The 23938-nt window shown below is 48.4% G+C and overlaps 1 protein-coding gene across 1 annotated transcript in view; it reads right to left on the bottom strand.

Moving 5' to 3' along the window:
• GFRA2 (GDNF family receptor alpha 2) overlaps positions 1–23938 on the bottom strand; it is a 91462-nt gene that overhangs the window by 5550 nt on the left and 61974 nt on the right. The window contains exons 5-7 of the mRNA XM_083454108.1: positions 12120–12229; positions 8682–8822; positions 7883–8040 (exon numbers count right to left, since the gene is read on the bottom strand). Coding sequence (XP_083310234.1) covers positions 7883–8040; positions 8682–8822; positions 12120–12229 — 409 coding nt within the window. The remainder of the gene's footprint in view (positions 1–7882; positions 8041–8681; positions 8823–12119; positions 12230–23938) is intronic.

Below are 23938 nucleotides of genomic sequence, written 5' to 3'. Positions count from 1 at the left end.
GGGTTTTTCCAGGACCAAGGTGAAACTGCCAAGCTCCCAACTGAGTTTTGCTGTTGGATTTTGTTAATGTACTCATAGAATTGTAGAGTTGGAATGGATCCCGGAGGGTCATCTAGTCCAACCCCCTGCAATGCAGGAATCTCAGCTAAAGCATCCATGACAGATGGCAATCTCTGATCTTGTCACATTTGTAGTACTGAAATGTTAGGAAAACGTTTTTGCACTCTTTGGTTTTATAATGCCTTCTTGCATGTAAGCCACTTTGGCCTGATTTTTTTGAGTGGAAAAGTGGCATACAAATAAAATTACAAATGAAAGATGAGCGAATGATGGTCTAGTGGGGATTTGAACCCTGGCCCCGGAGGGATGCGGGTGGCGCTGTGGGTTAAATCACAGAGCCTAGGACTTGCCGATCAGAAGGTCGGCAGTTTGAATCCCCGCGACGGAGTGAGCTCCCGTTGCCCGGTCCCTGCTCCTGCCAACCTAGCAGTTCGAAAGCACGTCAAAGTGCAAGTAGATAAATAGGTACCGCTCTGGCGGGAAGGTAAACGGCATTTCTGTGCGCCGCTCTGGTTCGCCAGAAGCGGCTTAGTCATGCTGGCCACATGACCCGGAAGCTGTACGCCGGCTCCCTCGGCCAATAAAGCGAGATGAGCACCGCAGCCCCAGAGTCGGTCACGGCTGGACCTAATGGTCAGGGGTTCCTTTACCTTTACTACCCAGAATTCCCAGTATGCAGAACCAGAGGGGAAGATACCTGTCCATCTCTAATGTGGGATGTAATCCTCTGGAGCAGTCAAGTACAACATTTCCTGTTTGCCTAGAGTGAACATGCAGGGGAACATTGGTCCAGCCAGTTTAACTTCCTGTTACACCTGGTCTGGAGCATCCTTCCTTTTGCATGTGACCAGGTAGGTGGGCATGACACTTCCAGACCTAACAAAAGGCCCAGTCACGCAGCCACCTTCCTCTTTTTGACTCTTTTGCCTTTTGCCTCCTGGACTGCACTGCTGCCTCTCAGCAGGCAGTACAGGGATATACCCATATGGGTTAAATCCACTCCTTCTATTTATTTGCAACTTCAAGCCTAAAGCCTGCCTTCAGGGACCACACTGTGCTCTGATCGTGAGTAAACTTCTTATTGTTACTTATGAACAAGACTGTTGTGTCTTTATTCTTTTATGACGATTCAAAGGGATCTTAACCAGGAATAATAGAACTTACGAGATTCTAACGAATCTGCAACTAGCTTCCTGCTGTGTAAAAGGGGGAATGTACTCTGCTGCATGAATAAACTCACTAGCATGAGTTAGGAAGGATAATATTTACAGTGGACGCTCGGGTTGTGAACGTGATCCGTGTGGGAAGCACATTCACAACCCGCAGCGTTCGCAACCCGCAGCGCCGCATCTGTCCATGCGCGGGTAACGATTCAGCGCTTCTGCGCATGCGCAAGCACCAAAACCCAGAAGTACCGTATTTTTCGCTCTATAAGACGCGCCAGACCACAAGACGCACCTAGTTTTTGGAGGAGTAAAACAAGAAAAAAAAAATATTCTGAAACTCAGAAGCCAGAACAACAAGAGGGATCGCTGCGCAGCGAAAGCAGTGATCCCTCTTGCTGTTCTGGCTTCTGTGATAGCTGCGCAGCCTGCATTCGCTCCATAAGACGCACACACATTTCCCCTTACTTTTTAGGAGGGAAAAAGTGAGTCTTATAGAGCAAAAAATACAGTAACCCGTTCTGCTACAACCCCAAATCGTGCAACCCGAAGCGTCTGTAAGCCGAGGTATATCCTCACAACATTCCCACCATTCCTTTCTCAAAGGTCTGCAATGGTGCTCTTCCATGGGTGCCCTGACTGCAGGCTCAGCTTGCCCCCTCCACAGGGGCCACCCTGTGACACCCATGCCTGGCCCCCCTGGATCCGTGCGCGCTGAACTCCGGGGCTTGATGTCCTTCTGAGGCAGCAGCCCAAGGGCAATGGACAAATTCTCATGCTCATCACAAGCTGGCAATTACTCAGCTGGGGCGGTGGGAGGCTTGGATGCTATCTGTTTGCTTAAACATTTCGCCTCTTTACATGCATTTCTCGACACTCCAACTGCCAGAAGAGATTTGGAGAGGGAACAAGAAGGGCCCCCACATTTAGCTCCCTGGGAGCCTACTGCCCTTTCCTTTTTTTAATGAGGTGGGGAGAGAAGAGAATAAGAGAAGAGGTTTCATTGCACCAACATTGCTGCTTCTTCATAAATGTCTAGATCTTGGACAGCGGTTCTGCTACACAGCGTGCCAAGCCGAAGGGGTGCAAAATTGAGAAGATCCATCACTGAGAAGATCCAGTGATAGTGTAAAAGGTTATTAGTAAAAAGTTTTAAAATTAAAAGATTTATTATTTTAAGATATAAGAAGATTAAGTTATATCAAGATATCAAAATTAAGACAAAGATTAAGTAAGACAGAGGGAAGGGATTTGCTGATTAAATATATGATTTGGAATACAGGGAAGGGAGGTGTGGGGAAGTCGGAGAAATAAGTAAATGCAATAAATATCATGAAGTTGGAACTGTTTTTATTATTGTTTTTTCTTTTCGATGCTTTTTGTTGTTCTGTGTTTTTGTAACTTTGCATTTTTTCTGCTTTTTTGTTGTTTTTTCTTTCTTTTTTGTCTTATTTTTTGTGTAAAAAAACCTAATAAAATATTTATATATAAAAAAAGAGAAGATCCATTTGGGGGTGTAAAATTTTGGCCTTGCAAGGGCGCCCTATTACAAAAGATTACCAAAGTCTGCTTGTGTCTTGGGAGTGGGAAGCTGGTATTAGGATAGAATAAAAAGACTGCATGAGAGCAAATCATCTAGCTGAGGAAGGGCCCCCATGCTTAATATTATTAATTTGCTTATTTAGCATATTTGTCTCCGAATGTTTATACACCACTGGTTTGTAAAAAGAAAATAAAATTAAAATCTCAAAGCAGTTTGCCGAAAAGATGCCACACTCAAAGAGCGAGTTTGATTCCTGCATTGCAGAGGGGTGGACTAGATGGCTCTTGTGGTCCCCTCCAGCAATACAGTTCTATGATTCTAATGAAATCAGGACGGCTCTTATGCAACACCTGTAATGATGGCATTTCCACCGACAGAAGCAGCCAGGTGGGTGCATATGGGCAAGGTGATCTCACAGGTAGACTGGTCCCAACTTATTAAGGGCTTTGGATACTGTCAGGGAACTGCCATCGGAGCAGGAGGCGGAGAGGAGGCTCCAGGACAATGGTGGAGAGGGTCCCAGTAGGGGGAGAAGTAGCGCATCCGCTGGGGAAGGAGATCAGCGTAACACCAGTGGAGAAGGGGAGGAGATGGAGGAATCGGAGAGGTGGCTCCAGGACTCTTTGCAGGAGACCAGCGGAGAGGGCACGAGTACTCCGTTGCCCACACCCACTTTGCGCAGAAAACTTCCGCGCAGGCAACGGGGGAGAAGACTGGGCGTCAAACAGCTTTTATGCTGGAAGAGGTTTAAGAAACGCCCACTGACAGATTCTGCCAGCGACTGAGGCAACCACGGAACTTGAGGCTGTCCAGACAGCAAGGGTTCAACCAGGCAACCTGGCCAGGAGTAACAGCATCTTATGCACGAGCAACCCCTAGAACCATTACAGATTGAACACCTTGAACTTGACCCAGTAGCATTTGAAATTTTCAATTATTCTTGTTATTTTTCTTAGCGATAATTTTTTTGCTTTTTTTGTACACCATTTTGAGGTGTGTGGTTTTTTTTCTTTTCTTTTAACAATTAGGCAGTGCATACATTTTTTGAAATAAATATTCACAGTCTTTGGAAGAGAAGGGATGGAAACTGGTACACTGGTATACTGATAAAAAGAGGATATCTATATTGGTGTACAAAGGATTCTAAGTGTTGTGTACTCAGTTGAATAGGATCCAAAATGCAGCAGTCTGATTGGTCCTAGAACAATAGGACTCAGAATGCAGCAGTCTGATTGGTCCTAGAACAATAGGACCCAGAACGCAGCAGTCTGATTGATCCACAGGAGCCACCCAATCCAGCTCCAGGTGGAAGTGAATTCACAACCTGATTGGCCTACAGGAGAATCCCGGAATTAGCCAATCACGTGGGGCCCACTGTGTAAATAATGTATATAAAGCAGACATTCTGGGGGAACTTCCATTCCTCCTCACCACTATGAGCTGAATAAAGAGCATGAAATCCACTCTTGACTCTGAGGATATTTCACTAAGCCACCCCAAAAAGGACATCCAGCACTGAGTGCATATTATGGGGTACACACCCTAGATCCTTAGAATTGTAGCCCCTGAGATTAAGAGTCTCATGCTCTACCGACTGAGCCACCAAGTCTAAACCTCCAGACAAATTCTAGAGAAGAAGAAGAAGAAGAAGAAGAAGAAGAAGAAGAAGAAGAAGAAGAGGAGGAGGAGGAGTTTGGATTTGATATCCCGCTTTATCACTACCCTACGGAGTCTCAAAGTGACTAACAATCTCCTTTCCCTTCCTCCCCCACAACAAAGACTCTGTGAGGTGAGTGGGGCTGAGAGGCTTCAGAGAAGTGTGACTGGCCCAAGGTCACCCAGCCGCTGCATGTGGAGGAGTGGAGAAGCGAACCCGGTTCACCAGATTACGAGTCCACCGCTCTTAACCACTACACCACACTGGCTCTCTAGGGAACTCTAGGCCTTTGGAGGGAGGGGGGTTGTACAGTTTGGAGCTGGTCTTTGTCAACTACAGCACCAAAAGACTTTTTTTTTTTTTGCCTGAGCAAGATGCAACAAAGGCTGTCCAGATTTGACCCTAGGCTTGGGTAATGAATGTCCCTTGTTCCAGGGCAGGCAGCAAATCAGTCAATGGGGCTGAGGATGTGCTAATGGAGAGGAAAACGTTCTGTCCTATCCCCCACTTGCCGTGTGTCTGTCGCAAGTAGAGGTGCCCGCAAACGGAGCACCGGGCCTCTGATGCGATGCAACTCTAGCATGAAATTGAGCCGCTGATTGTCTCATGCGGCGGTAACGAGAAGCATAAGATGTAATTTCTCAGGCATGCCGGATCTAATTAGAGGCTGCCCAAGGGTGACATTGCCGCCTTTTGCATCTGCTCGTTGAGCTGAGGAGGGGATCCAAATGGCCTACAAGACCCCCGGGAGAGGAGGAAGGGCTTCAGCAGAGAGGTGTCTCGCAGGTGGGCTGGGGGCTGCAAGCAGGCATTGTGTCTCCACGCACATGGGAATGCGCTAGTTGGCAAGGGGCTCACTGAAACGGCCATGTGGCAAGGCCTCCTGCTGCTCCCTCGAGTCTTGTGCAAGCGTGGCTTGAATCACAGAATCAGAACTGTCGTGTAGGAAGGGAGCCCAAGGGTCATGTAGTCTAGCCCTTTGCAAGGCAGAAATCATAGGTAAAGACACTCTGACCAATGGCCACCCAGTCTCTGTTTAGAAACCTCCGATGAAGGAGAGTCCATCACCTTCCCAGGTCATATACCGTATATACTTGCGTATGTTGTTGTTGTTTAGTCGTGTCCGCCTCTTCATGACCCCATGGACCAGAGCATGCCAGGCACTCCTGTCTTCCACTGCCTCCCGCAGTTTGGTCAAACTCATGCTGGTAGCTTCGAGAACACTATCCAACCATCTCGTCCTCTGTTGTCCCCCCCATCTTTCCCCTCCATGGTGTACTGGTTAAGAGCGGTAGTCACGTAATCTGGGGAACCGGGTTCGCGTCTCCGCTCCTCCACATGCAGCTGCTGGGTGACCTTGGGCCAGTCACACTTCTCTGAAGTCTCTCAGCCCCACTCACCTCACAGAGTGTTTGTTGTGGGGGAGGAAGGGAAAGGAGAATGTTAGCCGCTTTGAGACTCCTTAAAGGGAGTGAAAGGCGGGATATCAAATCCAAACTCTTCTTCTTCTCCTTGTGCCCTCCATCTTTCCTAACATCAGGGTCTTTTCCAGGTAGCCTTCTCTTCTCATGAGGTGGCAAAGTATTGGAGCCTCAGCTTCAGGATCTGTCCTTCCAGTGAGCACTCAGGGTTGATTTCCTTCAGAATGCATAGGTTTGATCTTCTTGCAGTCCATGGGACTCTCCAGAGTCTCCTCTAGCACCAGAATTCAAAAGCATCAATTCTTCGGCAATCAGCCTTCTTTATGGTCCAGCTCTCACTTCCATACATCACTACTGGGAAAACCATAGCTTGAACTATACAGACCTTTCTTGGCAAGGTGATGTCTCTGCTTTTTAAGATGCTGTCTAGGTTTGTCATTGCTTTTCTCCCAAGATACTTGAGTATAAGCCGAGGCACCTAATTTTAGCACAAAAAACTGGGGAAACTTATTTACTTGAGTATAAGCCGGTTCACCACAAACCTGGTGGTGGCGGCAGTGGCAGAGGAGGAACGAGCAGCCCAAAAGCAGCCCTTTGGGGCTGCTCGTCCCTCCGCCACCGCCGCCCGCCTCACTTGAGTATAAGCCAAGCGGGGCTTTTTCAGCCTAAAGAAATGTGCTGAAAAAGTCGGCTTATACTTGAGTATATATGGTAATTATAAGCTTGTAGAGTTGGACAGGACCCAAAGGTCATCAAGTCCAGCTCCCGTCAATGCAGGAATCTCAACTAAAGCATCCATGACAGATGGCCATCCAACCTCAACTTAACCCACCCTCCCAATGAAGATCATTTTTTTAAACAAAAACAAAACCTCCATTGTAGGAGAATCCATTACCTTCTGAGGGCGTCAGTTCCACAGTTAAACAGCTCTTACCCTCAGAAAACTCTTCCTAATGTTTAGTTAGAACCTCTTGTCATTTGAATCCATTGGTTTGGCTCCTAGGCTCTTGACCAGGAGAAAACAAGCTTGCTCCATCTTCCATGTGGCAGCCCTTGAGATATTTGAAGGTGGCTGTCATCTCATCGCTCAGTCTTCTCTTCTCCAGGTTAAACATCTCCAAGTCCTTCAGCTGTTCAAATGATCCCTCATCGGAGGCAGACTGACCCTCCATGAGCTGACCCCCCTCATCATCAGCTGCTCTTTGGAGCTAAAACTTACACAAGCAACAATAACATGAATGGAAAGCGGAGTTGGTGGGACTGGCCAAATGCCCCATCCTCTGAGGAAGGAAGGCTGGGCCTTTCAGACTCCACACTCTGTGACCTGCTCTGATGGCCTGGGATTCAGACTCGGATGCTGAACCTGAGGGATCCCAGCCTGCACAGGATTCCCCGCCTCCAGAACCAGCTGAGCCGGGGCTGGGGCATGAGCCTGAAGGGTCCTCACCTGTGCTGGGTCCTCAGGTGCAGGCATCAGCTGAGTCTGCTCTGGCTCCTGAGGTGATGGAGGACCCATTGCCTGCAGGTGCTCCACTCTCAGCCCCGTCAGAGGAAGCTGAGGTTGCCTCTGGGTCCGGTAACCCTCCAGCCTCTCTGAGCTGCAGAGGCTCAGGGCAGAGAGGCGGAGGGAACTAAGTTCCCACAGGAGTGCCCGCCTCCAGGCCAGGAGAGGCGAGTCACCAGAGGATTGGGGCCGCCCTATGCCTCGGGGCAGATACAAGCCAGCCAGCCCCAGTCCCAAGTTATGGGAGCAACATTGTTGGTTGCTAGTTCCTGCCTGAACCCTGTCCTGCTTTCCTGCCTGAGCTCCTGCCCTGCCCTGGCTCCCTGCTTGCAAGCCTGTTCCTGACTTCACCCAACTCCCTGCCCTGCACACAGCTTCAGCTACAATGGACTGCCTCCACATTGCACCTTTGACCATGGAGCGGACTTGGACCTTGCCTCTTGGGTTACCCACAGGACCAGCACACCTGCTAAGCAAACCTGTGCTCTTGAGTCGCCATGAAGGGATGCAGGGATGCCTTCTCATAGGACTTACCTGGATGGAGGCTGAAGTGGTGGTCACACCTGTGTCATAGATGGTGTTGCTGTCATTGGCGTCGTATGTTGATGTCTCCATCTTGGGCGGCAAGGTGATGTGTTGAATCGGCGGGAGAGGCCGGTCCGTGCCGTTACCAAAAGCCTGGATGGCATTTCCTGGAGAGGGAAACAGACAGCTTTACTGAAGGAACGACGAAAGCTCCTCCTCGACATCACCTCCATGCCCTTCCCTATCAGGCTTCCCGGTTGGGGACCCACCCCTTTTTGACCTGACCATTGCTTCCTGCAGCCCCACATGAATGTCATATAATGACTGTAACCACAGGAGATGGTAACAGCGACCAACTGGATGGCAAATTCATGGAGGAGGGGGCTAGCGAGGGCTACTAGCCATGGATGAAGGCTAAGCTCTGCCTCCACAGTTGGAAGCAGCAAGGCTTCTGAATTCCAGTTGCTGGAAACTCTTGTGCTCAGGTCCTGCTTGCGAGTTTCTCAAAAGTGGCACATGGTATGTAATGGTGGAGAGGACTATTGATGGCTACTAACCATAATGTGATCAGGCCAATGGCCCATCAAGACCAGCATCCTGCTGTCAGTGGACTCAAGGGGCCATTGGCCAGATCACATTATGGTTAGTAGCCATCAACAGTACTCTCCACCATTACATGTGGCACTCTCTCTCTCTCTCTCTCTCTCTCTCTCACACACACACACACGCATGAGGCTCCATGGTGTTTGAGAACAGCCCTAACCTCCATCTGGCCAACTTCTACTCTGGGGACCACAGAATGACTTACGCAGGCAGGGGTTTTCCATGAAGTCCTTCAGGAACTTCTCACACTCTTCCTCCATGTTGCCACTGCCCCGGCAGGAGCACGACGGGGACACGACGAGGTTGGCAGTGCTGGAGTCGACATAGTTGGGTGTCATGTCCAACCCTGTCCAAGAAGGGAGAGGGTAAAGCTTGAGTCTGCCACCTCCTACACACACAGGTAATGGGACCCCTGACCATTAGGTCCAGTCGTGGCCGACTCTGGGGTTGCGGCGCTCATCTCGCTTTCTTGGCCGAGGGAGCCGGCGTACAGCTTCCAGGTCATGTGGCCAGCATGACTAAGCCACTTCTGGTGAACCAGAGCAGCGCTTCCCGCCGTTTGCCTTCCCGCCATAGTGGTACCTATTTATCTACTTGCATTTGACTTGCTTTCGAACTGCTAGGTTGGCAGGAGCAGGGACCGAGCAATGGGAGCTCACCCTGTCGCAGGGATTCGAACCACCGACCTTCTGGTCAGCAAGCCCTAAGCTCAGTGGTTTAACCCACAGCGCCACCCGTGCTCCCCCTACACACAGAGGGATGGGCAAATGCCACCGTCTTTGTAATTCCTTTCTCAAAACCCTGCCCCATTTGTCCAGTGCACATCAGGTACTGGACCCCCAGGGTTCAATTTAAGCATCAGTGTGTGTCTCACAGACCCAGCTCTGGGCTGCCCCATGATATTGTGGGAGATTGCAGTCAAACAGAACTACGCATGACTCCTAGTTAGTACATTAAGGGGTTAAGGACTACATTGTATTGCTAGATAGACTCTGTTAAGTCATGCCCCTCTCCAAAGAGGAAACAAAGATTGCTTCCTCCTCCTTTCTGCCATGTGCTTAAGCTACCTCTACACTTAGACCACATGTCTGATTCTGGCCAGTGGCGTAGCGTGGGGGGTGCAGGGGGGCCGGCTGCACCAGGCGCAACATCTGGGGGGGCGCTCGCACTCACAGCTCTCTGCCCCTACCTGGCTCACTCACTCTCTCTCACTGCAGTGCTGGCTGTGCGAATCCGATCCGAGCCGCCGGGTCGCCGCCCACTGTGGAGGGGAGGGTGCCAGGCGTGCGGTGCGGTGCGGAGAGAGAGCGGGGGACAATCTGGGGGAGGGACAGTGCAGCGGGGGGGGGGGTGCAAATTACTTGCCTTGCCCCGGGTGCTGACAACCCACGCTACGCCACTGACTCTGGCTGCGTTTTCTACCCAAGACTATTTTGCCTGTATTATCCTTGCATGGAACGATGCATTACTGAGACCTTGCAACTGCAAGCAGAGCATTTTAAACTTACTTAACATAGAATCATGGAGTTGCATTGCAGGGACCCCAAGGGTCATCTAGTCCAACCCCCTGCAATGCAGGAACCTCAACAAAAGCATCCTCAACAGATGGCCATCCAGGCTCTGCTTTAAAATGCCCAATGAAGAAGATTCCACCACCTCCTGGAGGAATCCATTCGCCTGTGGAACAGCTCCTGCTGTCAGAAAGTTCTTCCTGATGATCAGTCAAAATCTCCCTTCTTGTAACTTGAATCCATCAGTTCGTGTCTCCAGAGTAAGAGAAAACAAGTTTGCTCCATCTTCCATGTGACAGGCCTTGAGATATTTGAAGATGGCTATCACATCCCATCAGATGGTCTTTTCATTGCAAGAGGGGCAGAAAGAGGTCAGCTGCTGTGTGCAGCTAATTGGGATAAGAAGGGTCCATGAACCTACATTCCTAATGTTGTTCTGCTGCGCAAGCTGTGACTTGATTTTAGACTCTGCTGCGGCTCTCGGTGTGTTAGCCTTGGGCTTCGTGTGTGTGGCGATGGAGGGCAACTACCAAAACGTCACCCCACATGTGGAAAACCACCCACGCAATGTGCCAGGCTGCCCATCAGCCTTGGTGCGGACAGCTGGGGTGGGTCAGCAGATCCAGACATCCCTTTTTTTCTCCCTTGCCACCTTCAGTGTCCCAGGGCTTCCCGCCTCCAGTAGCCTCAGGTAGGAGCAGAGGAGGCAGGGAGGCAGATGGAAGCCTTTCTCTGTTTTGCCTCAAGTGGCAAAATGTCTTGGGCCAGCCCCATTCAGTACATTCGCAATGGGGTAGCATGCAATTCTATATTGGATTGTCTTCCCATGTCATATTATACATGGTTGAGTAAAATCTGATTTTGGGGGTGGGGTGGGAGAGTACAAACCACTATTTTAATGAGGAGGATCATAGAATCCAACTGTAGAGCTGGAAGGTGTGGGAATGTTCAGGGAGGCAGGAGAGGATATATTGTTTAATAATATCCTTCCTAACTTGCGCTAGCAAGTTCTGTAACTTAGCAGAGTTTTACATTCCCCTTTTAAACACACAGAGGTTAGCTTGTTGCAAGCTTGTTTAAGCTTCTCAATATAAGATTCCTGGTAATTTCCCTTATATTCCTCTTAAAAAGAATAGACACAACACAACCTTATGTAAACTATATAAAATAAGTTTACTCACACATTCAGTTCACAGGTGGATCCCTGAAGGCAGACTTAGTTACAGAGTATATACCGTATTTTTCGCCCCATAGGGCGCACCTAGTTTTTTTTTGGGGGGGGGAATGAAGAAAAAAAATATTTCCCCCCCAGGCGCGGGGCTGGGGCGGGGGAAGCCCGAGCTTCCCCCGACTCCAGCCCCCAGAACAGGCTGCTATTTGCAAGCCTAGGGAGCCCGGCGGTAAGTTGCGCCGGTCTCCCCAGGTTTGCAGAGAGCTGCCCGAAGCCCGGGGCGACTCTTCAGCGCGTCCCAGGCTTCGGGATGCAGGCAGCTCTGCGCAATCCTTGGGAGACCAGCGTGAAGTCACGCCGGTCTCCCAAGGGTTGCGCAGAGCTTCCTGAAGCCTGGAGAGCGAGAGGGGTCAGTGCGCACCGACCCCTCTCGCTCTCCAGGCTTCAGCGAAAGCCTGCATTCGCCCCATAGGACGCACACACATTTCCCCTTCATTTTTGGAGGGGGAAAAGTGTGCCCTATAGGGTGAAAAATACGGTACATGTGGAACTATCCCATATGGAGATAGTCTCTTTGTCCTCTGTTGGCTAAAAGCAAACAGAGCATTTCTAGCTAAAAAAACTGCTGGTCTTGCAATGGAGAAGGCAAAGAGAAGAAAGAAGGGGGGGCTAAATGCCCTGTGCTTTTGTTACCTGCACAGGTAAAGTCACGCCCACCTCTAGTCACAGGCTAAAGGAAGTTTGTCCCAGCCCAGGAGGAAACAGGAAGTTCCAACTGGCGGGACCAAACATCCCCTTGCATGTCCACTCTAGGAAAACTAGGAATGTTGTACTTGACTGCTATCTATGTATCACAAAAGGGATGTCATGTGGACACTGCCAAAAATAAAAATAAAAGACACAACAAGCAGTTCAACACAGCATTAGCTTCAGTGTGGATGAGCCTATTAATGCTACTCACCTATTAGGCCTGCGTAGGAACCAAGACAAGCCTGGTAATTGTCCCCAGGGCAGCTGGTCAGTGACTGGAAAGAGGCTTGGCAATTCGTGTGGAAATCTGCCAGTCTTGACCTGGTGACAAAGACAAGGGAGGAAAGGGGAAGGAAAGTTAAAATACTGCCCTACTCAAGAAGTAGCAAGCTGTTTATGAGAGTCAGGGTGAAGGGAAGAGAGAGGAGATGAAGGGAACTATGGTATTGCCAAATCCTGGAAGACCTTTCATCTTAGTGCCATGGTACCTTGATTGTCAAACTTAATCCGTTCCGGAAGTCCGTTCCAAAACCAAGGCGTGCTTTTCTTTTCTTTTTTTTAATAATTAATTTTTATTCAATTTCCAATATACATTCCATCCATGTTTAACATCCACTTCTAACATATACATCTTTTAGACTTCCCTCAGCCTATCTGACAATTTTCCATATTATCACTATTACTCACATTTCTTAAATTTATATTGCGCTTTAACAATCTTAATCTTATCATATCTTTTAAGCAACATTTCTATCAATCATTTTCACAGAGCTTCTTGAAAGCCAACAAGGCGTGCTTTTCCATAGAAAGTAACGCAAAATGGATTAATCCGTTCCAGACTTTTAAAAACAACCCCTAAAACAGCCATTTAACATGAATTTTACTATCTAATGCAGCAAACTTTTTCAGTAGGGGGCCGGTCCACTGTACCTCAGACCTTTTGTGGGCCGGACTGTATTATGGGGAAAAAATGAACGAATTCCCATGCCCCACAAATAACCCAGAGATGCATTTTCAATGAAAGCACACATTCTACTCATGTCAAAACACCAGGCAGGCCCCACAAATAACCCAGAGATGCATTTTAAATAAAAGGACACATTCTACTCATGTAAAAACATGCTGATTTCGGGACCGTCCATGGGCCGGATTTAGAAGGCAATTGGGCCGGATCCAGCCCCCAAGCCTTAGTTTGCCTACCCATGATCTAACAAGACCGCTGATCCATAAAATGAAAGCAATAAACGGCATACGGCAGTCACACAATCAATCAGTCATTAGCTGAACTGGGTTCCACACAGTCACAAAAACAAAAGCGCAAAATAGCAGCAAAAACAGACAGACCGCAGTGTAACACTCAAAACGGGGCATGTTCAGCTCCCGAAAAAGGTTCACAAACCAGAACACTTACTTCCGGGTTTGCAGTGTTTGGGTTCCAAGTTGTTTGAGTAGCGAGGCGTTTGAGAACCAAGGTACCACCATAATTTGGATTGCTGGTATTCGAGGGTTTGCAAATGGTCTTTCTTGAAAAGGTATCTCATAAACAAAGTATCTAAAGGGCAGGGTTCGACTGGCCTTCTTTTTTGCTACATATAATAGAATCATGTTGTTGTTGTTTAGTCGTTTAGTCTTGTCCTACTCTTCGTGACCTCATGGACCAGAGCACACCAGGCACTCCTGTCTTCCACTGCCTCCCGCAGTTTGGTCAAACTCATGCTGGTAGCTTCGAGAACACTGTCCAACCATCTCGTCCTCTGTCGTCCCCTTCTTCTTGTGCCCTCCATCTTTCCCAACATCAGGGTCTTTTCCAGGGAGTCTTCTCTTCTCATGAGGTGGCCAAAGTATTGGAGCCTCAGCTCCAGGATCTGTCCTTCCAGTGAGCACTCAGGGCTGATTTCCCTAAGAATGGAGAGGTTTGATCTTCTTGCAATCCATGGGACTCTCAAGAGTCTCCTCCAGCATCATAATTCAAAAGCATCAATTCTTCGGCGATCAGCCTTCTTTATGGTCCAGCTCTCACTTCCATACATTACTACTGGGAAAACCAGAGCTTTTACTATACGGGCCTTTGTTGGCAAGGTGATGTCTCTACTTTTTAAGATGCTGTCTAGAATAGAATCATAGAATCATTGCAGATTTGAAAGGGACCCCAAATATTGTCTAGCCCTATTCCCCGCAATGCTGAAATCACAGCTAAAGCATCACTGACAGATGTCCAACCATCGATTAAAAACCTGAAATGAAGGAGAGTTCACCACCTTCCAAGGGAGTCCATTCCCCTGACCATTAGGTCCAGTCATGACCGACTCTGGGGCTGCAGCGCTCATCTCGCTTTATTGGCTAAGGGAGCAGGTGTACAGCTTCCAGGTCATGTGGCCAGCATGACTAAGCCGCTTCTGGCAAACCAGAGCAGCGCACGGAAACACTGTTTACCTTCCCGCTGGAGTGGTACCTATTTATCTACTTGCACTTTGACTGCTTTTGAACTGCTAGGTGGGCAGGAGCAGGGACCGAGGAATGGGAGCTCACCCCATTGTGGGGATTTGAACCGCCAACCTTCTGATCCGCAAGTCCTAGGCTCTGTGGTTTAACCCACAGCACCACCCGCGTCCCTTGGACACATCTACACAGCTGCAAATAAAACATTTAAAATGTGTTGTAAAGCACAGTGTACAAATGTGACAATAGGTGGCGATAGTGAGCTATGCAAAATTCAATACATTTTTCAAAACCTTTTTTTAGAAAAAGCATGATCACAGTGTTTTGTTATATGTGTGTAGATTCCACCTTTTATTCTCAGTAATGATGGAACTCACAGATGAAGAATACTTTGATTTTTATAAATCTTTTTGTTTTTTAAAAAGGAGTATTTTTGTGAGTTAATACTTTATTATCACTTTGGAGCTATGTTGCTTCCTGCTTTGCAAGGTTCAAATCAGATGACTCTTTGGGTCCCTTTCCATCTCTACAATTCTATGATTTTATTATCTTTGTACTTTTGTCCTTCCAGGCTTTACGGTTCACATTTCTGACTCTCTCTTTCTGCCCATTTGTTACGTTTGCACTTTTGGCTGTAGTCCGCAAATAAAATAGAATAAAGAATAAAGGCAGTCAAGGGTCTGAACGGCTGCAGGAGGTGGTCATCATGTCACAAGTCATATTCCCAACTCTTTGTGGCTCTTCCTGGACCTCACACCGTGAGCGAGAGAAGGCAGAGAAAGCTGCCAGGAAGATCTATGTCCGAGATGACCACGGAGGCGTGAAGACCATCACCCAGGGAAGCACAGAAACTAGAGCGGGGCTGAAATGACTCACAGCTTTTCATAAATTTTTCTGGCAGTGCAAAAAAGAAAAAAAAGGCACTCTTAGCATTTGGTCCCCACGTCCTTCTTGTGAAATTATGCACTTCCTTCGTTGACAACTGGCTGTCTTTTCTCTCCAGTTAACCCTCAGTGACATCTTCACGCAGCCAAATTGAATTGGCTTTGCAGCGTTGTGGCATCTCGTTCGCTGCATAGAATCAGAGAACTGAATCATAGCAAAGGAGAGGTCACCGTCTTGCGAGTGTGCCCACTGCAGAACAGCTCTTACCATCAGGAAGTTCTTCTTCTTCATCATCATCATCATCATCATCATACTGTAATAATAATTTATTATTTGTACCCTGCCCATCTGGCTGGGCCTCCCCAGCCATTCTGGGCGGTTTCCAACAAAGATAAAAAATACATTAAAATGTCACACATTAAAAACTTCCCTAAACAGGACTGCCTTCAGATGTCTTCTAAAAGTCAGATAGTTGCTTATTGCCTTGACATCTGCTGGGAGGGCGTTCCAAAGGCCGGGTGCCAATACCGAGAAGGCCCTCTGCCTGGTTCCCTGTAACCTCACTTCTTGCTGTGAGGGAACTGCCAGAAGGCCCTCGGAGCTGAACCTCAGTGTCTGGGCAGAACGATGGAGATGGAGACACTCCTTCAGGTATACTGGGCTGAGGCCATTGAGGGCTTTAAAGGTCAGCATCAACACTTTGAATTGTGCTCGGAAACGTACTGTGTTTAGACACGGTCGCCTATATCCTTTTCACATGTACTGGTGTCAAACCAGGTGTCTCCCCTCCCTGCATTCTCTATTCGTGGATCTCGGTATTCCTGCCTAAGTGGAGAACTTTACATTTAAAGCCTATTGGTTTTGAACCAATAAATAACCGTTCATAATTCAACACACCTGCCTGGAGGAAGCCTTTTAATCTGTGCGTCTGGGAATTTATCTGTGTTTCATTTCACTTCACAGCTCTCTCTTCCTCCATCCCATCAAGAAAGAAACTTGCACCCCTATTTAATCCAGATAACACTGAACCCCCTTTTAATGTGTCCAGTAAATGTAATGGCGCGTATTGTGGAGTGACCAGTTTAACTATGTGGTTTGGTGAAGATGCACCTCTTTCTGCCCAAATCTTCCAGCAATTCAGCCTGTTGGCATTTCATTGTCTTTGCGGCGATACAGGGCAGGCTGGCAATGCTAAAATCCTGGCATGCGCTGCTGAGTTTGACATGTTCTCTCTGCCTCTCGCTGGAGCCTGGGCGCACTGGTGTCTTGAGGCATCTCCTGCTGGAAAACTGGCTTGTTCTGGGCAGGTAATGAAGCAAGAGAATTGATGGGTTTTCACCCTTCTTCACCTTGAGGGAGGCTCCATGGTGGGGGCAGGGAAGGTGCTGTGGCCGCAGCAGGAGAAGGGGGGGGGGCATTTAAAAAGCAGAGACATCACCTTGCCAAGAAATGTCCGTAAAGCTATGGTTCTCCCAGTAGTGATGTATGGAAGTGAGAGCTGGACCATAAAGAAGGCTGATCGCCGAAGAATTGATGCTTTTGAATTCTGGTGCTGGAGGAGACTCTTGAGAGTCCCATGGACTGCAAGAAAATCAAACCTCTCCATTCGGAAGGAAATCAGCCCTGAGTGCTCACTGGAAGGACAGATCCTGAAGCTCAGGCTCCAATACTTTGGCCACCTCATGAGAAGAGAAGACTCCCTGGAAAAGACCCTGATGTTGGGAAAGATGGAGGGCACAAGGAGAAGGGGACAACAGAGGATGAGATGGTTGGATAGTGTTCTCGAAGCTACCAGCATGAGTTTGACCAAACTGCAGGAGGCAGTGGAAGACAGGAGGGCCAGGCGTGCTCTGGTCCATGGGGTCACAAAGAGTCGGACACAACAACAACATTTCATTTGCAGCCCCTTCATGGGGCCAGACTGGACACCAGCAAGACACTGGGAGCACTGCTTACCTTTCTTAGTGGGTCGTGAAAACTACTATTCTGGATAACCCTTTTTAGAGGGTAGGGGCAGAAGGGGTGAGTTTATGGAAATAAAATGCTTGGGAACCATTGAGAGGTAAATAACAGCCTGTAATATGAGTCTACTGCATACAGTTGGTATAAGGATTTCTGGCATCACGCTTGTGAGAGATGTTCAGCGCCTGCATAGGACAAGGCCACCTAAATACTAAGGAGGCTTCTTCTTATTTTGCTTCTCGGCTAAGACAGTGCTTTGTCCAGGCAGGCAGGTAGAATTATGAATAGTTATTTCTTTGTTTAACCACAGGCCAAAGGAACCACACAAAGAATAAGCAATATCCCTGGTGGAATATATGGCTTGGTTCTTATATATGGCTTAAATTAAGGCTATCTGAAAGAATGTTCCATCATAAGAACCTGCCCAGGTTTTGAGATCTTAGGGAGAGTCCCATGTCTCGGTCCTGTCACCCTCCCAGGCACACTTGGTGGGGACGCGGGACAGAGCCTTCTCGGTGGCTGCTCCCAGACTTTGGAACCCCTTAGAGAAGCCAGACTGGCTCCCTCCTTGCTGTCCTTTTGCCGGCTGCTGAAGACTTCCCAAACAGGCATTTGTGAGCTGACTGCTTTTAAGGAAGGAGATGGCGCTGTGCTTCTCTCCCTCTCTCTCTTTTTCCCTCTGTATAAATGTTGCTGTTTTTTAATTATTTCCCCCCTGTCTTTTAAGCTGTTCTTATTTTGATCTATAAAGGGACGCGGGTGGCACTGTGGTCTAAACCACAGAGCCTAGGACTTGCCAATCAGAAGGTCGGCAGTTCGAATCCCCACGACGGGGTGGGCTCCCGTTGCTCACTCCCTGCTCCTGCCAACCTAGCAGTTGAAAGCACGTCAAAGTGCAAGTAGATAAATAGGTACCACTCCGGCGGGAAGGTAAACGGCGTTTCTGTGCGCTGCTCTGGTTTGCCAGAAGCGGCTTAGTCATGCTGGCCACATGACCCGGAAGCTGTACGCTGGTTCCCTCAGCCAATAAAGCAAGATGAGCACTGCAACTCCAGAGTCGGTCACGACTGGACCTAATAGTCAGGGGTCCCTTTACCTTTACCTGTTTTGATCTATAAGCAGCCTTGAGGTCCGTGTCAAGGGAAAAGGAGGGGTACAATCAATCAATCCATCAACCAACCCTATGGTGTAAATCTGGAGAAACAGTACATGTTGCATTTTCACAGATTCATTCCCTGGGTGGGTATCTCAATGCTCAGGTTCTGCTGCGTCCCTGATCCCAGGATCAGAGTCGGTCGCATCAATTGCCCCAGGAAGCGTCACAAGCTCATTGCCAACAAGGAGAGAAATTTGTCACACACACACACACACACACCACTGGGTCCTGCTCCTGGCTTGTAGCATCCTCCAAGGCAAATGTTATTCTTTGCACAATACATGACAGGCCAGCTGGTAATCTTTCCGTAATATCCAAGCCAGATGTCGCTCTTTCCATTAGGCACAATGAATTCACAGTTATTGGATGAGATTTTAACTGCCAGGAATAAACCTTCCTGGAGCCATTCCAGGGCTTCTCAGGTTTCCGTCTTTCAAGTGCCTCGGTCGGGAGCCCTGGGCCAAGTCCCTGGGTGTGGTGGCATGGAGAAGTCAAGCCAAGCTGCCACTGAAGCACTCCTGGGGCAGGCAGGTGGTCCCGTCCAGGCTTCAAAGCTGAAGGGGGACCTGGCTGAGGTTCTGGAAAACGGGATTAATGCTGAAGGGAGGCCAGGAGGCCAGGAGAAGAGTCCAAGAACTTGGTTGGGTTCCTTTCCTGAAATACTTTTGAGAAAGGTATAAAGGAAAACAGATGAAAAACGCAGGCTGCTTTCCAAAGGCTCCATTTCAAAATTAAATCTCCCAGTTGTTCCTCTTTGATGAACTCATTACATGAATGTACTTTCCTTCTGGAAGCATTTGACTTGGCCGGGACACGCTGAGAATGTCTCCTTGGCAAACAAAGAGCACACATCGCTCAAAGTGGCTGGATCCCTGGGCCTCTGTCATGGGACAGGGCCATGATCAAGCGCTGGCCTAAACTGCAGAGCCCCCTGAGCTTCCCGTGGCATTTATTTTTATTTATTTATTGCATTTCTGTCCCACCTTCTTTGCCAAGAAGCTGAAGATGGCCCACACGGAGCCAGTGTGGTGTAGTGGTTAAGAGCGGTAGTCTCGTAATCTGGTGAACCGGGTTCGCCTCTCCGCTGCTCCACATGCAGCTGCTGGGTGACCTTGGGCTAGTCACACTTCTCTGAAGTCTCTCAGCCCCACTCACCTCACAGAGTGTTTGTTGTGGGCGAGGAAGGGAAAGGAGAATGTTAGCTGCTTTGAGACTCCTTAAAGGTAAAGGGACCCCTGACCATTAGGTCCAGTCATGACCGACTCTGGGGTTGCGGCACTCATCTTGCTTTATTGGCCGAGGGAGCCGGCGTACAGCTTCCAGGTCATGTGGCCAGCATGACTAAGCCACTTCTGGCAAACCAGAGCAGCACACTGAAACACCGTTTACCTTCCCACCGGAGTGGTACCTATTTATCTACTTGCACTTTGACGTGCTTTTGAACTGCTAGGTTGGCAGGAGCAGAGCCCAGCAATGGGAGCTCACTATGTCGCAGGGATTTGAACTGCTAACCTTCTGATCAGCAAGTCCTAGGCTCTGTGGTTTAACTCCTTAGGGTAGTGATAAAGTGGGATATCAAATCCAAACTCTTCTTCTGGTGTAGTGGTTAAGAGCGGTAGTCTCGTAATCTGGTGAACTGGGTTCGCTTCTCCACTCCTCCACATGCAGCGGCTGGGTGACCTTGGGCCAGTCACACTTCTCTGAAGTCTCTCAGCCCCACTCACCTCACAGAGTGTTTGTTGTGGCGGAGGAAGGGAAAGGAGAATGTTAGCCGCTTTGAGACTCCTTAAAGGGAGTGAAAGGCGGGATATCAAATCCAAACTACTCCTCCTCTTCTTCTTCTTCTTCTTCTTCTTCTTCTTCTTCTCTCCCTCCACATTTTATCCCCCAGACAACCCTGTGAAGTAGGCTAGGCTGAGAGGCACTGACTGGCCCAAGGCCACCCAATGGGCCTCATGGCTGAGTGGGGACATCAGAACCCTGGTCTCTCCCTAGTCCAACCACTACACAACACTGGCTCTCAACCATGGAGCCAGACAGGAGTTGAAGCTGCAATCTGCTTGCCCATAGTCAGATGCGTTATCCCTTACAACACTGGTCCAGCTCTTGTAAAACCAGCCCAGGCCTGGATTTCAAAGCATGCCTGGATTTGAAGTGCTCTTTGCATGCGCTGAACTGCAGGTGTGCAAGTGCACAGTAAAAATAATGAACTAGGTATTGCAATCAAATAATGGAAGAGCAAGTCTAGAGTGGAGGTGTCAAGGGGGAGGAGATCTGGAGAAATAAGTAGCAGGTGCATTAAATGAGGTTGGAGAGGACCATGTATGCCAATTTGAGCTCCTCAGAGAAATCAATTGATTGAAATCAATCAATCAGTAATACTGGGGATCACAATGCTGGCTATTTACCACTTAACACCTAACCATAATCGGAGGAGTAAATGGCTTATGGGCATCCAGTGAAGCCAAGTGACAGAACATTCAGGACAGATGAAAAAGTCCTTCACGCAGCATGCCATTAAACTCTGTAACTCCCTCCCAAAGGAGGCAGCGATGGTTACCAACCTAGATGGCTTTAAGAGAGGTTAGACAAAAATTAATGGAGCCAGGCCACTAGCCAGGGTGGCCATGCTCTGCCTACACAATTAGAGGCAGCAATGCTTCAACTGCGGGAAACCACAGGAGGGGATAGTGCTCTTGTGCATGAATCCTAGAATCCTAGAATCATAGAGTTGGAAGAGGCCACAAGGGCCATCGAGTCCAACCCCCTGCCAAGCAGGAAACACCATCAGAGCACTCCTGACATATGGTTGTCAAGCCTCTGCTTAAAGACCTCCAAAGAAGGAGACTCCACCACACTCCTTGGCAGCAAATTCCACTGTCAAACAGCTCTTACTGTCAGGAAGTTCTTCCTAAAGTTTAGGTGGAATCTTCTTTCTTGTAGTTTGGATCCATTGCTCCGTGTCCGCTTCTCTGGAGCAGCAGAAAACAACCTTTCTCCCTCCTCTATGTGACATCCTTTTATATATTTGAACATGGCTATCATATCTCCCCTTAATCTCCTCTTCTCCAGGCTAAACATGCCCAGCTCCCTTAGCCGTTCCTCATAAGGCATTGTTTCCAGGCCTTTGACCATGTTGGTTGCCCTCCTCTGGACACGTTCCAGTTTGTCAGTGTCCTTCTTGAACTGTGGTGCCCAGAACTGGACACAGTACTCCAGGTGAGGTCTGACCAGAGCAGAATACAGTGGCACTATAACTTCCCTTGATCTAGATGCTATACTCCTATTGATGCAGCCCAGAATTGCATTGGCTTTTTTAGCTGTCGCGTCACACTGTTGGCTTATGTCAAGTTTGTGGTCAACCAAGACTCCTAGATCCTTTTCACATGTACTGCTCTCAAGCCAGGTGTCACCCATCTTGTATTTGTGCCTCTCATTTTTTTTGCCCAAGTGCAATACTTCTCCCTGTTAAAATTCATCTTGTTTGTTTTGGCCCAGTTCTCTAATCCGTCAAGGTCGTTTTGAAGTGTGATCCTGTCCTCTGGGGTGTTAGCCACCCCTCCCAGTTTGATGTCATCTGCAAATTTGATCAGGATGCCCTTGAGTCCATCATCCAAGTCGTTGATAAAGATGTTGAATAAGACCAGGCCCAAGACAGAACCCTGTGGCACCCCACTAGTCACTCTTCTCCAGGATGAAGAGGAACCATTGATGAGCACCCTTTGGGTCCGGTCAGTCAGCCAGTTACAAATCCACTGAGTGGTAGCATAGTCAAGATCACATTTTACCAGCTTCTTTACAAGAATATCATGAGGCACCTTGTCAAATGCCTTGCTGAAATCAAGGTAGACTACATCCACTGCGTTCCCTTCATCTACCAATCCTAGAAGAGGCATCTGGTCAGCCACTGTGAGAACAGGATGCTGGACTAGATGGGCCACCAGCCTGATCCAGCAGGCTTTCCTTATGTCCTTATGCTTAAGAGTTCTTATGCTTCTCCAAGACCTGCAAGTATCTGCAGAGTCCCCAGAAGTAAAGGGCTGAGGGGAGCTGGGTGTCTGGAAGGAGAGGACAATGGCTTTCATTTGGCAAATTTGGGCTAAGGAAACTGCAGGTTGACTTGGAGAGGTTCTGTCTTCCAGAAGTATTGGCTCAGTGGAGACCAACATTTGGAGTAGCCCTGGTCTTAAGGTTCTGTGTACAGTGGTACCTCGGGTTACAGGCGTTTCAGGTTACAGACGCTTCAGGTTACAGATTCCGCTAACCCAGATATAGTACCTCAGGTTAAGAACTTTGCTTCATGATGAGAACAGAAATCGTGCAGTAGCGGTGCAGCGGCAGCAGGAGGCCCCATTAGCTAAAGTGGTGCTTCAGGTTAAGAACAGTTTCAGGTTAAGAACAGACCTCCAGAACGAATTAAGTTCTTAACCTGAGGTACCACTGTAGTTGTTAATTGATTGATGTTAATTTTTGTATCTTTATTTTAGATCTTACTGTGATTTATGTGGGAATTGTTCAAACTGGTTGTGTATTTTTTGATGTTTGATTGTTTATGACTACTTTGTTATGTTGTAATTATGTACTTTTCCATGTTGTAAGCCACCTTAAACGTAAAGGTACCCCTGCCCGTACGGGCCAGTCTTGACAGACTCTAGGGTTGTGCTCTCATCTCACTCTATAGGCCGGGAGCCAGCGCTGTCCGCAGACACTTCCGGGTCATGTGGCCAGCGTGATGAAGCTGCTCTGGCTAGCCGGCACCAGTGCAGCACATGGAACGCCGTTTACCTTCCCGCTGGTAAGCGGTCCCTATTTATCTACTTGCACCCGGGGGTGCTTTCGAACTGCTAGGTTGGCAGGCGCTGGGACCGAACGACGGGAGCGCACCCTGCCGCAGGGATTCGAACCGCCGACCATGCGATCGGCAAGTCCTAAGCACTGAGGTTTTGCCCACAGTGCCACCTGCATCCCGTAAGCCACCTTAAACATGGTTTAAACCAGGCATGGCCAAACTTGGCCCTCCAGATGTTTTAGGGACTACAATTCCCAACATCCCTGACCACTGGTCCTGTTAGCTAGGGATGATGGGAGTTGTAGTCCCAAAACATCTGGAGGGCCAAGTTTGGCCATGCCTGGTTTAAAGGATGGAAAGGTGGCATACAAATAAATGTATGCATGCATGTATTAGAATGCACACACTCAAAATGTATGCATTAAAATGCACACCTTTAGGTGGGATCATCTGGACTGTTCCCATGCAAGCCCATGAACCACACGTGTGGATTTCTTTCCGTCACAAATGATAAACAGAATTGAGAATGGCAGCCCATAAAAAACAACTATAAAATCTACAAGGAACATTAAGTGAGTTTCTTATTTTATACAGAGGAAGGTAATTGAGCCAACTGTTCAAACGGATGTTTTGGGAGCCTCCAAAACTCAGAGAGAGAGAGAGAGAGACTCTGCTGAACTGGCACAATTGCTTTGGTCTTTTGCTTCCTTCCTCCACAAAAAGCTCCTGCCACAAAAGCTCCTTTCTAGTCACCTTGTTCTATATCTTGCTAAGAAGAAGCCTTTCCTTTGGGGAATGT

The sequence above is a fragment of the Podarcis tiliguerta genome (genome assembly GCF_965153285.1).
Source record: "Podarcis tiliguerta genome assembly, chromosome: 8".
Classification (NCBI taxonomy): Eukaryota; Metazoa; Chordata; class Lepidosauria; order Squamata; family Lacertidae; genus Podarcis; species Podarcis tiliguerta.
This window is presented reverse-complemented; position numbering and strand designations above follow the sequence as displayed.